Source organism: Pristis pectinata, chromosome 3, assembly GCF_009764475.1.
Source record: "Pristis pectinata isolate sPriPec2 chromosome 3, sPriPec2.1.pri, whole genome shotgun sequence".
NCBI classification, from domain to species: Eukaryota; Metazoa; Chordata; class Chondrichthyes; order Rhinopristiformes; family Pristidae; genus Pristis; species Pristis pectinata.
In genome coordinates this window covers 2,206,332-2,224,089 of record NC_067407.1, presented here as the reverse complement: position 1 = coordinate 2,224,089, position 17,758 = coordinate 2,206,332, and the positions used below count along the sequence as shown (strand labels likewise).

At 48.1% G+C, this 17,758-nt stretch overlaps 1 protein-coding gene across 4 annotated transcripts in view; it reads right to left on the bottom strand.

The window, feature by feature from the left end:
* LOC127568859 (collagen alpha-1(XXIV) chain) overlaps nucleotides 1–17,758 on the bottom strand; it is a 274,610-nt gene that overhangs the window by 236,958 nt on the left and 19,894 nt on the right. For all 4 annotated transcript variants that reach the window (XR_007956090.1, XM_052013085.1, XM_052013087.1 and 1 more), the window contains exon 2: nucleotides 9,607–9,671. Coding sequence is in view for 3 of the 4 variants with exons in the window: in XM_052013085.1 (XP_051869045.1) it covers nucleotides 9,607–9,671 (65 nt within the window). In the remaining variant the exon portion in view is untranslated. The remainder of the gene's footprint in view (nucleotides 1–9,606; nucleotides 9,672–17,758) is intronic.

Genomic DNA, 17,758 nt, shown 5'->3' with positions numbered 1-17,758 from the left:
GCTGGTCAACGGTGGCCCCCAGAATTTTGATGGTGTGGGACTCAGCGATGGCAATACCACTGCACATCAGGTAGGGTAGCTGGACTCTCTCTTCAAATACCAGAGGCAGAGCTTTAAAGTGAGGGTAATAGAATCATACAGCATGGAAACAGACCCTTCGGCCCCACTCGTCCATGCTGACCAAGATGCCCCACCCAAGCCAGTCCCATTTGCCAGAGTTTGGGCCATAACCTTCTAAACCTTTGGTATCCATGTATCTGTCCAACTGTTTTTTCCAAGTTGCCCCCTGGTATTGGTATTGGTTTATTATTGTCACTTGTACCGAGGTACAGTGAAAAACTTGTCTTACAAACCAATTGTACAGGTCAATTCATTACACAGTGCAGTTACATCAAGTTAGTACAGAGTGCATTGATGTAGTACAGGTAAAAAAAATAACAACAGTACAGAGTAAAGTGTCACAGCTACAGAGAAAGTGCAGTGCAATAAGGTGCAAGGTCACAACAAGGTAGATGGTGAGGTCAGAGTCCATCTCATTGTATAAGGGAACTGTTCAATAGTCTTATCACAGTGGGGTAGAAGCTGTCCTTAAGTCTGGTGGTACGTGCCCTCAGGCACGTGTACCTTCTACTCGATGGAAGAGGAGAGAAGAGAGAATGTCCCGGGTGGGTGGGGTCTTTGATTATGCTGGCTGCTTCTCCAAGACAACGAGAGGTAAAGACAGAGTCCAAGGAGGGGAGGCTGGTGTCCGTGATACGCTGGGCTGTGTCCACAACTCTCTGCAGTTTCTTGCAGTCCTGGGCAGAGCAGTTGCCGTACCAAGCCGTGATGCATCCAGATAGGATGCTTTCTGTGGTGCATCGGTAAAAGTTGGTGAGAGTCCATGGGGAACAGTTTCCGACCATCCACCCTGTCGATGCTTCGCCTCATTCTGTACCTCCACTGCGTCCCTCCTCCGTTCCAGGGCAACGCATACACGGCTTTAATTGTTACATTTTTTCCTTTGGTCTTTTTCATCCTGACCACTTTCTAATAATTAGACATCCCAGCCAAGAGTGTCGTTTTGACGACTGCATTATAGTAATTGGAAGCAGAAGTGGGGAAGACAGATGTCTGGAGAGGAAGCCAAGAGCGCAGGCAGGTCTGCATCCCACACCAGTAACACCTGCACCGCTGGCAGACGCTCTGGAAACGGCTCCAGTCCAGATGTTTCATTACTCCACCGCCCGATCAGAAGGCTGGCAGGAGAGGGCAACTGTAAAACCTCCAGAATTAGTTAATTCTGTTCTCACCCTCATATTTAAGAAGCTGTTGAAAGTTCAAGCTTTTTCTCCTTTCTTGCTGACAAAATCCAAATCTTCAACGCCCAGGTAAACCCGAGTCAGTGTGACATAGAAACATGGAACAGCACAGGCTCTTCGACACCCCCTGTCCGCGCCGAACATGATGTCAAGCAAGGCTAATCCCATGTGCCAGCACATGCTCCGTATCCCTCCATTCCCTGCACATTCACGTGGCTGTCCAAATGCCCCTTGAATCCACTATTGTATCTGCCTCCACCCCCACCCCTGGCAGTGCGTTCCAGGCACCCACCGCTCTCCGTGTAAAATAAAAACTTGCCTCGCACATCTCCTTTAAACTTTCCCCCTCTCACCTTAAAGCTGTGCTCCCTAATATTCAACATTTCTGCACTGGGTCTGAGCCTCTCATAACTTTATATTCCTCAGCCTCCTGGCGAACCTCTTCTGCACCCTCTCCAAAGCCTCCACATCCTTCCTGTAATGGGGTGACCACAACTGCACACAATGCTCCAAGTGACACCTCTCGTTGTTATTAGAGTTTAGATTGCAAAGGGAAGTCAGCTGTAGTGAGCGGAGCCACAAAGACTCACAAAGCTTCGAACTTCCTCAGTGCTGATGAAGGGTGCCTCATCTGAAACATCAACTCTCTCTCTCCACAGATGCTGCCTGACCTGCTGAGTGTTTCCAGTATTTTCCATTTCCTGTTATTATATCACGTTGGCTCATTTTTTCTTATCCTACTTATATAAATTAAGTCTGCCCGGCAGGTCCCATCACGTTACCATTAATAACTCATCACACAGACCAAGCGGATTTCTGTGCTGATAACTATTAAGCTGTTTCAACTGATCCTATCACAGACATTCCCCTTGTTCCTCCCATCACTCCACCCCCTCTGCACCTTCTGACGGGGTCCTAGACCTGAAACGTTAACGGAGGGCGGGACCGGAGGCGGATCCAGAGGGCGGGACCGGAGCTGGATCCGGAGTGCGGGACTGGAGTGTTTGTATATTTCCATAAAACCATAAGATATAGGAGCGGAATTGGACCATTCAGCCCATCGAGTCTGCTCCACCATTCGATCATGGCTGATATTTTCTCAACCCCATTCTCCCACTTTCTCCCCATAACCCTTAACCCCCCTTACCAATCACGAACCTATCAATCTCTGCCTTACATACCCCCAATGACGGCCTCCACAGCCATCTGTGGCAATGAATTCCCCAGATTCACCACCCTCTAGCTAAAGAAATTCCTCCTCGTCTCAGTTCAAAGGGACATCCTTCTATTTTGAGGCTGTGCCCTCGAATCCTGGACTCTCCCACTGATGGAAACATCCTCTCCACATCCACTCTATCCAGGCCTTTCAATATCCAGGAGGTTTCAATGAGATCCCCCCTCATCCTTCTGAACTCCATCGAGTACAGGCTCAGATACATCAAACGCTGCTCATACGTTAAAGCTCTTCACTCCTGGGATCATTCTTGTGAACCTCTGGACCCTCTCCAGGATCCATGCATCCTTCCTGAGATACGGGGCCCAAAACTGCTCACAATATTTCCAAATGTGGTCTGACCAATGCCTTATAAAGCCTCAGCACTACATCCTTGCTTTTATTTTCTAGTCCTCTCAAATTTCCTACTACTTTTAAACTCACTGGTTCACTGAGAAATTTATTATTCTCCTGTGTAACAGGTAAAAATAAGGAAACAAAACTATGTTTGGGTGTTAACCAGAGTACCCCCTAACAGTCCACCACTGTGCCAGATTATCAGAGTTGTAAGGGATTGCTCCATTGGGAGCTGGCATGGAGCCAATGGGCCAAATGGCCTCTTATGAGTCATTAAAAGCTAAGGCAAGGGAAGAGTGGATAGGTCAAGGTGTTTATTGGAAGGAGGGGAGACTGTGGGAAGATTCAATGCTAAGGTTTAACATTATGAGGAGCTGGGAGAGAGTGAGCTGGAAGATGATTTAGGTTCTTGGGAGTACTGAGGAACAGAGTGACCTTGGTGTGCAAATCCAAAGATGTCGAAGGTGACAGTTTAGGTCTATCACGTAGTTAAGAAGGTGCATGAGATTCTGGCCTTCCATTAGTCAGGGCATCAAATACAGGAGCAGGGAGGTTATGCTCCACCTTTATAAAAACATTAAAGACACAAGAGACTGCAAGATGCTGTAATATGGAGCAACACGTGATCTCCTGGAGAAACTCAGCGGGTCAGGCAGCATCTGTGGAGGGAAATGGTCTGGATGAAGGGTCTCAACCAGAAACGTCGACTGTTCATCTTTATCATACAAGGTGTCCATTCAATAGTCTTATAACAGCGGGATAGAAGGTGTCCTTAAGTTTAGTGGCTCATGTTTTCAGGCTTTTGTATCTTCTGCCTGATGGGAAGGGGGATAAGAGAGAATGTCCAGGGTAGGAGGGGTCTTTAGTTATGTTGGCTGCTTTCCCGCAGGCACTGCCTCACAGCTCCAGAGACCCGGGTTCGATCCCGAACTCCGGCGCTGTCTGTGTGGAGTTTGCATGTTTTCCCTGTGCACCCGTTTCCTCCCAAGTGCTCCGGTTTCCTCCCACATCCCAACAACGTGCGGGTCAGTGGGTGAATTGGCCGCTGTAGATTGCTCCCAGTGTGTGGGTGAGGGGTAGAATCTGGGGGCAGTTGACGGGAATGAAATGGGATCAGTGTAAATGGGTTGGCCAGCATGGACACATACAGTCATAGAGCGATACAGCATGGAAACAGGCCCTTCAGCCCAACTCGTCCGTGCCAATCAAGTTGCCTCAGTGAGCTAGTCCAATGATTCGGTGGGCAGAAGGGCCTGTTCTGGGTTGTATGACGCTGTGAGATGTCAAAAAAAATATTTTGAAGGAGTTAGTCACTTCTCGCTGCTTCAGTAAAGCAGGCAACATAATCAAAGACCCCACCCACCCTGGACATTCTCTCTTCTCTCCCCTCCCATCGGGCAGAAGATACAAAAGCCTGAAAGCACGTACCACCAGGCTCAAGGACAGCTTCTATCCCACCGTTATAAGACTATAGAATGGTTCCCTAGTGTGATAAGATGGACCCTTGACCTCACAATCTACCTCATTGTGGCCTTGCACCTTATTGTCTGCCTGCACTGCACTTTCTCTGTAACTGTAACACTTTATTCTGCATTCTGTTATAGTTTTACCCTGTACTACCTCACTGCACTGTTGAAATGAATTGATCTGTACAATCGGTACACAAGACAAGATCCTCACTGTACCTCGGTACGTGTGACAATAATAAACCAAACTACCAAAACTGAAAGCGAAGGGTTGGGTGTGGACATTAGACCTGCCAATTCAAGCAACTTCAGTTCTGCCTTGTTACTTTATCCATGAACATTTCAACAAGAGGGGAGGCTGATTCCTGATACAACCAAACATAAGCTGAGCCTGGTGTATTTCCAAATCTTGGCTGATTCCCCACATCCCAGCTGGAAGTGAAACAATTTGTCGGAATCTGATCTGCTGTTAGTTGAAGTTAATAGATAAGCATTTCAACATTTCAGTTGAAACTTGGACCAAGACAATCAGCTGAGAAGCAGGCTGCACAAATCAAATGATCCTTTGTTCTCCAGCAACAGCAGGTCACACAGGATCTCCATTCTGGGCCTGAAGAGAAAAAAATCCTGCAGACAAATCGAAATCTGAAATAAAATCTGAAAGTGCAAGGGGTTACATTTCGGGAAGAATAAGTGCGAGGTTCACATTTTGTGCTGTATGACCCCCGTGACTCTATAGATAAATTGTTGGCCCTTGAGGGGTGTTTAAGCAACAGGCAGGTGAGGGTAAGATAACGTTGAGAGAGATGTGGCAGTTGTCCTGCCCAGGATGCGGGCATCTGAGAGACCTCATCGTTGACTGAAAGGGCATTAAGGCTCAGATACAGAGTTGAGTGGTGGGCGGGTTTGGTTAGGGCCAACTGGGAACAGATCGGGGACACAGCAATGTCAGCAGCAAGAGGCACGGTGGTGGTGCTGAAAGTCCCACTGTCACTCCAATTTCCACATTCAGCAACAGGGATACTGAGGGCAGTGTTGGTCCCTAACCTGTCTCCTGCAATCAATGTTCACTCATATGGGTGTTGCAAATATCAGATTACCTCCACTAAAGTCAACTTGAACAGCCTGGGGTACTTCTCCCCAGAGAGAAGGCCGAGGGCTGGATATTGAAGGTATTTTATAGAGCAATGGGGAGATAATTCCAGAACTAGATAGAAGGTAGTCACCAAGGAAACTAATCAGGAATTCTGGAGAAAAACCTCTTCAGAAAATAAGAAAGTAGGAGCAGGAGTAGACCACTCAGCCCCTCTAGACTATACCATATTCAATATGGCTGATCTGCCCCAGGCCTCACCTCCCCTTTGTGTCACTTCCCCATTGCCCTCAGTTCCCTGATCTTTCAAACATTTACCTCCCTCCTCTTTAAACCCCCCAGTGATCCAGTCTCCACACCCTCTGGGGCAGAGAATCCCACAGATTCCCCTCCCTGTGTGGGTTTGAACAATGCAGAGAACAATGAGGATGTGGAGCTCACACTCCAGTACCGAGGGAGTGCTGTTCTGTCAGAGATACTTTGGGTATGACATTAAACTGTGCTCCCACGGGAGGGATTCACAGCATTTCACACAGTTATGCAGCACAAGAACATGCCCTTCAGCAAACCCACCTACACCAAATGAGGTGCCTTGATATGCTCGCCCCATTTTCCCGCGTTTGTCCCATATCCCTCTAAACCATTCCTATCCATTCATCTATCCAAATACCTTTTAAACATTGTAACTGTACCCCCTACCACGTCCTCTGGCAGCTCGTTCCATATACCCAGCACCCGGTGCGTGAAAAACTTGCCCCTCAGGTCCTCTTTAAATCTCTCCCCTCTCACTTTAAACCTCTGCCCTCCAGGTTTAGACTCCCCCCACCCTGGGAAAAAGACTATGACTATTCACCCTATCTGTGCCCCTCATGATTTTATAAACCTCTATAAGGTCACCCCTCAGCCTCCAGGGTAAACAGTCCCAGCATATCCAGCCTCTCCCTAAGACTCAAGCCCTCCGGTCCCGGTAACATCCTGGTGAAATTTTTCTGAACCTTCTCGAACTTAATCACATCTTTCCTAGAGTACAGTGAACAGAAATACACACAATACTAACCGCCACCACAGGTCTACAGCGGACACAATCTTTACTGCCTCTCCACTCAGCTTTGGAGTAACTAGACAACAGCAAAACATACGTCGGGCTGCTGTTTACTGATTACAGCTCAGTGTTCAACACCATCATCCCCTCAGTACTAATCAACAAGCTTCAAAGCCTGGGCCTCTGCAACTGGATCCTCGACTTCCTTATTGGGAGACCACAGTCAGTGCGGATCAGTAGTAACATCTCCTCCTCGCTGACAATCAACACAGATGCACCTCAAGGATGCGTGCTTGGCCCACTGCTCTACTCTCTCTACACTCATGACTGTGTGGCTAAGCACAGCTTAAAAACCATCTATAAATTCACTGATGACACCACTGTTGTTGGTAGAATCTCAGATGGCGATGAGGAGGCGTACAGGAGTGAGATAGATTGGCTGGTTGAGTGGTGTCACAACAACAACCTCACACTCAACGTCAGCAAGACCAAGGAATTGATTGTGGACTTCAGGAAGGGGAAGTCGGGAGAACACACACCAGTCCTCATTGAGGGGTCAGCGGAGGAAAGGGTGAGCAGCTTCAAGTTCCTGGGCACCAACATCTCAGAGGATCTGTCCTGGGCCCAACACGTTGATGCAATCATGAAGAAGGCACGCCAGAGGCTCTACATCGTTAAGTGTTTGAGGAGATTTGGTCTGTCACCAAAGACTCTTACAAATTTCTACAGATGTACGGTGCGGAGCATTCTGACTGGTTGCATCACTGCCTGGTATGGAGGCTCCAATGCGCAGGATAGCAAGAGGCTGCAGAGGGTTGTAGACTCAGCCAGCTCCACCACGGACACAACACTCCTTGCCATCGAGGATATCTTCAAGAGGCGGTGCCTCAAGAAGGTGGCATCCATCACTAAGGACCCTCACCAGCCGGGACATGCTCTCTTCTTGTCAGGGAAGAGGTACAGGAGCCTGAAGGCCCACACTCAACATTTTAGGAACAGCTTCTTCCCCTCCACCATCAGATTTCTGAACGGTCCATGGACCCATGAACACTACCTCGTTATTCCTTTTTTCAAACTATTTATTTTTGTAATTTAAAGTAATTTTATGCCTTTGTACTGTACGGCTGCCAAAAAACAACAAATTTCACGTCACTTAAGTCAGTGGTAATAAACCTGACGTTGATTTGAACAACTGTAACATGACATCCCAACTCCTGTCCTCAATGAAGGCAAACATACCATACGCCGTCTTCACCACCCTGTCTACCTGTGTCGCCACTTTCAGGGAACTATGTACCTGTACCTCTCGGTCTTTCTGTTCACTCATCAGGGCCCTGTCCTTCACTGTGTATGTCCTGGGCTGGTTCAACCTCCCAAAATGACAACCTGACACTTGTCCAAGCTGAGCTCCATCAACCATTCCCTGGCCCTCTCTCCCAGTTGATCCAGATCCTGTTGTACCCTTAGACAACCTTCTTCACTGTCCAGATCTTGACAGAGAGCAGAGAGGACAGTCCCTGGTTTCCTGTCCATTATTTATTAATCAGCATTTCTAAATATCAGTGCATGTGGTCATTATTCCATTGCAGCTTGTGGAATCTTGGCTGCAATGCTCCCTATGTCACGAAAACAAGCAAAACTTGGAAAATACTTCAATTGCCCTCATAAAGTGCTTTAGGATGTCCAAAAAGTTGCTGTTGCCATATGTTGACCTCAGTCAAACCCCCCATACTATGTAACAGTCTTGCAGAAAGGACAGAGAAGTTGAGTCAGTGTACAGGAAGGAGATAGAGAGCCTAGTGACATGGTGTCATGACAACAACCTCTCCTTCAATGTCAGCAGACAAAAGAGCTGCTCATTGACTTCAGGAAGCAGGGCAGTGAACACGCTCCTGTTCACATCAACAGTGCTGACGTCAAGAGGGTTGAGAGGTTCAAGCTCCTAGGAGTGAACATATAGAACAACAGCCTGTCCTGGTCCAACCACGTAGACGCCATGGCCAAGAAAGCTCATCAGCACCTCTGCTTCCTCTGGAGGGTAAAGAAATTCAGCATGTCTCAGTCAATCCTCTCCAATTTTTCCAGGAGCACCATAGAAAACACCTTATCCAGATGCATCATGGCTTGGTACGGCAACTGCTCTGCCCAGGACCACAAGAAACTGCAGAGAGTTGTGGACACAGCTCAGCACATCACAGAAACCAGCCTCCCCTCCGTGGACTCTGTCTACACTTCCCGCTGCCTCGGTAAAGTAGCCGACATAATCAAAAACCACACCCACCCTGGACAATCTCTCTTCTCCCCTCTCCCATAGGGCAGAAGATACAAAAGCCTGAAAGTACGTACCACCAGGCTCAAGGACAGCTCTATCCGGCTGTTATAAGACTATTGAATGGTCCCCTAGAACGATAAAGACTCTTGACCTCACAATCTACCTCGTTATGGCCTTGCACCCTATTGTCTGCCTGCACTGCACTTTCTCTGTAACTGGAACACTTTATTCTGCATTCTGTTATTGTTTTCCCTTGTACTACCTCAATGTACTGATGTGATGAAATGATCTGTATGGATGGCATGCAAAACAATGTTTTTCGCTGTACCTCAGTGCTTCTGACAACAATAAACCAGTTTACCAATGTTTTACCAATTTAGTTGGAAAAGTACCATAGATGAAGGGTTTCAGTTATAAGTCTGAAAAGAGTGTACTCCCAACTGTTCACAAGACATTGCAGCCAACACCATCAGTATAATCACAAATAGTACTGGTTCAACACGAACAGAAGCTGAAGGAAGTACCCAGCGGGTCAGGTGGCATCTGTGGAAGGAGAAGTGGTCAGTGTCTCTTTCCACAGAAACTGCCTGACCTGATGAACATTTTCTGTTTTTATTTCAGATTTCCAACATCTGCATTGTTTTATTCTTCCAGTGTAATGTTCAAAACCCGTCCTGTGATGGTGAGAGTTTAACTGAACCAAAAGCGGAGAATTTCTGAATAGCCAAAACAATGGAATCATAAATAGTTCAAAGGCTTTGAAACAACATGAAAAATGACAGAAGATGTTCAGTATCACCACATTGTTCACTGACTGTCCATTCACGATACAGAGATGCCACAGATGAGTGGAAGATCTTACCTTGTGAGCGGACTGGTATAATTCCAAGAGCCATGCATACTGTGACCAGGAAGAGGAGGGGTTTCCTAGAGAGAAACACGCTTGTTTAGTTGATGATAGCAGTTACAGTGTCAGAGTCATACAGCACAGAAACACGGACTTCGGCCCATCATGTCTCTGCTGACCATCACACTTAATATTAATGCTATTTCCCAGCACTTGGTCTGTGGTCTCCTCTGCCTTGGTGATTCATGCACTTGTCCAGATGCTTTGTAAATGTTGAGAGAACACCTACCTCCACCGTCTGTGTGGAAGAAGAACCCCCCCCTCTCCCAGATCCCCTCGAAACCTCCTCCCTCTCACCTCATGCCTGTGCCCTGTTGTTTTAGACGTCCCCACCATGGAAAAAAGATTCTTTACTATCTTCCCTATCTATTCCCCTCAAAATCTTCTATCCGTCTATCAGGTCACCCTCAGCCCCCTTCGCACCAGAGAAAACAAGCCCAGCCTGTCCGATGTCTCACCATAACTAAAGTCCTCCGATCCAAGAATCCTGGTGAATCTCCTCTGCACCCTCTCCAGCGCAATCATGTCCTTCCTGCTGTGTGGTGACCAGAACTGCACACAGTTCTCCGAGTGGTCTAACCAACGATTTATAAGAGTCATAGAGCACAGAAACAGGCCCTTCAGCCCATCTAGTCCAGGCTGGCCTGATCTTCTGCCTAGTCCCATCTACCTGCACCCGGACCATATCCCTCCAACCCCTCCCATCCATGGACCTACCCAAACCTCTCTTAAATGTCACAATTGAACCCACATCCACCACTTCCGCTGGCAGCTCGTTCCACACTCGCACCACCCTCTGAGTGAAGAAGTTCCCCCTCAGATTCCCCTTAAATATTTCACCTTTCACCCTAAACCTATGTCCTCTAGTTCTGGTCTCACCCAACCTGAGGGGAAAAGCCTGCATGCATTCACTCTATCTATACCCCTCATAATTTTGTATACCTCTATAAGATCTCCCCTCATTCTCCTGCGCTCCAGGGAATAAAGTCCTAACCTATTCAACCTTTCCCTGTAACTCAGGTCCTCAAGTCCTGGCAACATCCGTGTAAATTTTCTCTGCACTCTTTCAAGCTTATTGATCTCTTTCCTGTAGGTAGGTGACCAGAACTGCACACAATACTCTAAATTTGGCCTCTCCTTCTTGTACAACTTGAACATAACATCCCAACTCCTGTACTCAGTGCCCTGATTTATGAAGGCCAAAGTGCCAAATGCTCTCTTTATGACCCTATCTACCTGTGACATCACTTTCAAGGAATTATGGATCTGTATTCCCAGGTCCCTCTGTTCTACCGCACACCTCAGAGCCCTACCATTCACTGTGTGAGTCTTACCCTGGTTTGTCCTCCCAAAGTGCATCACCTCACACGTGTCTGCATTAAATTCCATCGGCCATTTTTCAGCCCCTTTTCCCAGCTGGTCCAGATCACGCTGCAGGCTTTGATAGCCTTCCTCACAGTCCACTACACCCCCAGTCTCGGTGTCATCTGCAAACTTGCCACATTATCATCTAAATCATTAATATAAATGATAAACAACAACGGACTCAACACCGATCCCTGCGACACACCACTAGTCACAGGCCTCCAGTCAGTGAGACAACCATCTACTACCACTCTCTGGCTTCTCCCGCTAAGCCAGTGTTGAATCCAATCGACTGCTTCATCCTGAATGCCAAGTGACTTAACCTTCTGGACCAGCCTCCCATGCAGGACTTTGTCAAAGGCCTTGCTAAAGTCCACATAGACAACGTCCACCACCTTTCCCTCATCAACCTCCCTGGTAACCTCGAAAAACTCTATAAGATTGGTTAAACATGACCTGCCATGCACAAAGCCATGTTGACTATCCCTAATCAGGCCCTGTCTATCCAAATACTTATATATCCTGTCCCTTAGAAAACCTCCCAATAATTTGCCCACGACTGACGTCAGGCTCACTGGCCTATAAATTCCCAGCTTATTTTTGGAGCTGTTCTTGAATGGAACAACATTAGCTATCCTCCAGTCCTCTGGCACCACACCCGTGGCTAAGGACATTTTAAATATCTCTGCCAGGCCCCTGCAATTTCTGCACTAGCCTCCCACAGGCCCTGGGATTTATCCACCTTCATTCGTCTCAAGACAGCCAGCACCTCCTCTTCCATAATCTGGATACGTTCCATGACCTCACTACTCTTGCCTCAGTCTATCTCTGTCTCCAGAGTAAACACAGATGCAAAAAATTCATTTAAGATCTCCCCCACCTCTTTCGGCTTCATGCATAGATGACCACGCTGATCTTCAAGAGGACCAATTTTGTCCCTTGCTACCCTTTTGCTCTTAATATACCCTTGGGATTCTCTTTCACCCTGTCTGTCAGAGCAACCTCCTGTCCTGGTTTTGCCCTCCTGTTTTCTCTCTTAAGTGTTCTCTTGTATTTCTTATGATCCTCAAGCGCCTCACTTGATCCTAACTGCATATACTGTACCTAATATACGTCACCTTTTTCTTTCCCAGGGCTTCAATATCCCTCGATAACCAAGGTTCCCTAAACCTGTTTTCTCCTTTTCAATTCTCACAGAGTTGAGTGCACACAGTCTTTTTCCCAGGGAAAGGGAATTAAAAACTAGAGAGGGCACAGGTTTAAGATGAGAGGGGATAGATTTAAAAGGGACCTGAGGGGCAACTTCTTGACACAGAGGGTGGTGGGTATGTGGAACGAGCTGCCAGAGGAAGTGCTTGAGGCAGGCACAATAACAGCATTTAATATTGATTTGGACCGGTACATGGATAGGAAAGGTTTAGAGGGATATGGGCCAAACATGGGCAAACGGGACTAGCTTAGATGGGCATCTTGGTCAGCATGTGTAAGTTGGGCTGAAGGGCCTGTTCTGTGCTGTATGACTCTACAACTTTGTTAAAGAAGCCCATTGAATCTGCTTCCAGTTCTGATAACTACAGCTGTCCGTGTGAAGGAGTTTCAAGGCTGTGATCACTCGATAGAGAGTGGCAAGACATTGCATGCAGTTCCCAGCTGGTTTGCCTGTGTTGATGATCACTGCTCCCAGCTCCGTCTGTGTGGCCCCCAGGAAGGCCCCCAAATCAGATGTTTTTGCAATCGTTCCAATTGCTCCATAATCCATCAAAACTGGACACACAAGTCACATTGATTACAGGACGGACTGAACACACGCCAGAACAGCTGTTTTATTAGCAGAGAAACACTAAACCACTAAGGTCACACATACTTACCTCAGCCTGAACTACACTCAGGGTTCCTCCTAAATTTGCTCTGATTGGGACTCCACCTTCTTCATATCCTGGCCATGGGGAGTGGAAGCGCTGAAACTATCAGTAAATTCTAGAGAAATGTTGCAGCTTATAAAACTTTGGTCAGGCCTCACTTGGAGAATTGTGTGCAGTTCTGGTCACCCCGTTACAGGAAGGATGTGGAGGCTTTGGAGAGGGTGCAGAAGAGGTTCAACAGGATGCTGCCTGGATTAGAGGGTATGAGCTAGAAGGAGAGGTTGGACACACTTGGGTTGTTTTCGCTGGGGTGTCAGAGGCTGAGGGGAGACCTGAAAGAAGTTTACAAAATTATGAGGGGCGTAGATAGGGTAGACTATCAGGGTCTTTTTCCCAGGGTGGAAATGTCAAATACTAGAGGGCATAGGTTTAAGGTGAGAGTGGTGGGTGCCTGGAACGGCTGCCAGGGGAGGGGGTGGAGACAGATACAACAGCAACATTTAGGAAGCATTCAGACAGGCACATGAACAGGCAGGGAAAGGAGGGATACAGACCATGTGCAACCATATATTGGCATCATGGTCGGCACAGACAGGGTTGGCCGAAGGGCCTGTTTCTGTGCTGTACTGTTCAACGTTCTGTCTGTTCGCCTTCTTAACTACTTGTTGGACCTGCCATCTAAACAACAGCAGGCTGCTGTTTACTGATTACAGCTCGGCGTTCAACACCATCATCCCCTCAGTACTAATCAACAAGCTTCAAAACCTGGGCCTCTGTACCTCCCTCTGCAACCGGATCCTTGACTTCCTTATCGGGAGACCACAGTCAGTGCGGATCGGTAGTAACACCTCCTCCTCACTGACAATCAACACAGGTGAGCCTCAAGGATGCGTGCTTAGCCCACTGCTCTACTCTCTCTACACTCATGACTGTGTGGCTGGGCACAGCTCAAACACCATCTATAAATTCACCGATGACACCATTATTGTTGGCAGAATCTCAGACGGTGATGAGGAGGCGTACAGGAGTGAGAGAGATTGGCTGGTTGAGTGGTGTCGCAACAACAACCTCACACTCAACGTCAGCAAGACCTTGGAAATGATTGTGGACTTCAGGAAGGGGAAGTCGGGAGAACACACACCAGTCCTCATTGAGGGGTCAGCAGTGGAAAGGGTGAGCAGCTTCAAGTTCCTGGGCGTCAACATCTCAGAGGATCTATCCTGGGCCCAACACACTGATGCAATCATGAAGAAGGCACGCCAGCAGCTCTACTTCATTACGAGTTTGAGGAGATTTGGTATTTCACCAAAGACTCTTACAAATTTCTCCAGATGTACGGTGGAGAGTGTTCTGACTGGTTGCATCACTGCCTGGTATGGCGGCTCCAATGTGCAGAGGGTTGTAGACTCAACCAGCTCCATCACGGGCACAACACTCCCCACCATCGAGGACATCTTCAGGATGGGGTGTCTCAAGAAGGCGGCATCCATCATTGAGGACGCTCACCATCGGGGACACGCCCTCTTCACATTACTACCATCAGGGAGGAGGTACAGGAGCCTGAAGACGCACACTCAACGATTCAGGGACAGTTTCTTCCTCTCCGCCATGAACGGTCTATGAACCCATGGACACTGCCTCATTATTCTGCCTTTGCACTATTTATTTATCTATTTATTGGTAACTTAAAAGTGACTATAAAAGACATAAAAGTTACTATATGTCTTGCACTGTACTGCTGCCACAAAACAACAAAGTTCACGACATATGTCAGTGATAATAAACCTGATTCTGATTCTAACATTTTGTGATTCATGCACTAGAACACCTGGATCCTTCTGAATGTTGCTCATTTGCAGTCTCTCTCCATTTGAATAATAATCTGCCTTTTGATTCCTCTTACCGACGTGCATGACCTCACACTTTCCCACATTAAACTCCATTTGCCAGATTTTCTTCAAATCAATCTACCTACCACAGAAAGCATCCAATCTGGATGCATCATGGCTTGGTATGGCAACTGCTCTGCCTGTGACCGCAAGAAATTGCAGAGAGCTGTGGACACAGCTCAGCGCATCACGGAAACCAGCCTCCCGTCCACTAACTCTGTCTATATTTCCCGCTGCCTTGGGAAAGCAGCCAATGTACTCAAGGACCCCTCCCAGCCCAGACATTCTCTCTTCTCCACCCTCCCATCGGGCAGAAGATACAAAAGCTTGAGAACATGTACCATCGCACTGTTATAAGACTATTGAACGGACCTCTCATACACTAAAAGACGAACTCTTGATCTCCCAATCTACCTCGTCGTGGCCTTTGCACCTTATTTGTCTGCCTGCACTACACTTTCTCTGTAACTGTAACACTATATTCTACATTCTGTTTTCCTTTTTACTACCTTGATGTACTTATGTACGGAATTATCTGTCTGGATGGCACGGTGTAGTGGTTAGCGTAACGCTATTACAGCACCAGCGACCCGGGTTCAATTCCGGCTGCTGTCTGTAAGAAGCTTGTACGTTCTCCCCGTGTCTGCGTGGGTTTCCTCCGGGTGCTCCGGTTTCCTCCCACCTTCCAAAGATGTATGGGTTAGGAAGTTGTGGACATGCTATGTTGGCACCGGAAGCGTGGCGACACTTGCGGGCTGCCCCCAGAGCACTCTACGCAAAAGATGCATTTCACTGTGTGTTTCGATGTACACGTGACTAATAAAGAAATCTTTAATCTTAAATCTTATCTTTTCACTGTATCTCGGTACACGTGACAATAATAAATCAATATCTATGCCCCTTTGCAGAATCACAATGTCCTCATGAGAACGTGCCCCACCACCTATTTTCATATCTTCAACAAGCCTGGAAACCTTACTTCTCATTCCCTCCTCCAGGTCATTAATCATTGATTAATCCCCACGTTCCCATCAACTCCCCCCACATTCTACCCCTCACCCACACACTGGGGGCAATTTACAGCGGCCAATTAACCCACCACATGTTTGGAACGTGGGAGGAAACCGGAGCACCCGGGGGAAACCCTGGGAGAACGTGCAAACTCCACACGGACAGCGCTGGAGGTCGGGATCGAACCCGGGACGTTAAAGCTGAGTAGCAGTGGCTTTACCAGCTGGGCCACTGTGCCACACCCCTCTCTGTACTTCATATCAACATTATAGAGTCGTATAAAGTTGTATAGCATGGAGAAAGGCCCTTCAGCCCATCTCTGTCCATGCTGACCAAGATGTGTACTCAAACTCATTCCATTTCCCAGCACTTGGCCCATGTCCCTCTAAACCCTTGTCATCCACATACCTGTCCACATATTTCTTCAATGTACCTGATGTACCTGCCTCACCCACTTCCTCTGGCAGCTGGGTCCATATATCTACCGCCCGCTGGGTAAAAAAGTTGCCCCTCAGGTTCTTATTAAAGCTTTCATCTCAAACCTTAAACCTATGTCCTCTAGTTTCCAGTTCCCCAACCCTGGAAAGAAAACCCTATCAGTGCCCCTCATGACTTTATACACCTCTGTGAGATCATCCCTCGGTCTCCACGGAGTAAAGGCCCGGCCTATTGAACCTCTCCCTATAACTCAGTCCCTTAAGTCCTGTTCTTTTTTAATTTATTCCAAGTTCTGCTGTAATTTAATGCCACAGGTAAAGTTCCCTTATCCGCCGTGCGTCATTAGTCTCGCTCTCGGACTGTGTGACTGTGCAGGAGCTGGACTCCGGCAGCCCTGAGGAATACGAGGCCTCATTCTTGATGACTACACCAGCCATGTCCTGGGGGCGAGACTACATTCACAGCACCGGCTTTAAGGATCGCTGGACGCAACCTCTCGCAGTGAAATCCCACTCACTCAGGACTTCGCTGCTAATTGCACCTGACACCCCATCCCACACCTGTGAGGAGCAGTAATCCCATCGCTTCCTGCCCCCTGCAGCCTCAGTTTAATTACAGTGGAGGTAATTAGTGCCTCAGAGCTGTGGATGTTGCTCAGGGAGGACACTGATGAAGTCACGGGACACTCCAGACGCTGGAATCTGGAGCAACACACAATCTGCTGGAGGAACTCAGCGGATCGAGCAGCGTCTGCGTAGGGGAACGGAATTGTCAATGTTTCAGGTCGAGACCCTGCATCAGGACATTGATGTCGGTTCACTTATCCTGCCAGTGGATGTGGAGGATTTAAAGGTGACACAATGGTGCTGCCTCACAGCTCCAGAGACCCAGGTTCGATCCCGACCTCTGGCGCTGTCTGTGTGGAGTTTGCACGTTCTCCCTGTGACCACGTGGGTTTCCCCTGGGTGCTCCGGTTTCCTCCCACATCCCAGAGACGTGCAGGTCGGTGGGTTAATTGGCCACTGTAAATTGCCCCCAGTGTGTGGGTGAGGGGTAGACTCTGGGGAGAATAAATGGGTGCTTGATGGTCAGCACAGATTCAGTGGGCTGAAGGGCCTGGTTCCGTGCTGTTTTCTGTGACTCTGCGGGGTCGGTCGGCACTGGTGATACCTCTGCAGTGCCAAGGTTGACGCTGCTGTTAGTGCGAGTCCGGCAGTGGACAGGAGGCTGGGTCACCACTGCCTGCTGGACCAGGAGTGTTTCTGCCAGGGATCCGGTCCCAACCTTCAAACACTGCCTTTCCTCAGTCAGCTGAAGGCTGGCACATCGAAGGAGATGGTCCACCACATGCCTGACACCAGGCTGCTGAAACAGGTGCTCTGCTCCGAGCTCTGACCATGGACAAGAGCACTAGCTGCACAGCAGTAAATGTTCAAGGATTTTCTCAAAACCTCCCTTAAAACATGCAACATCCTCACTGACTCCTCGGAGTCTCTGGCCCAGGACTGCCCACAGTGGAGAAAGAGCATTGGGGATCAATTA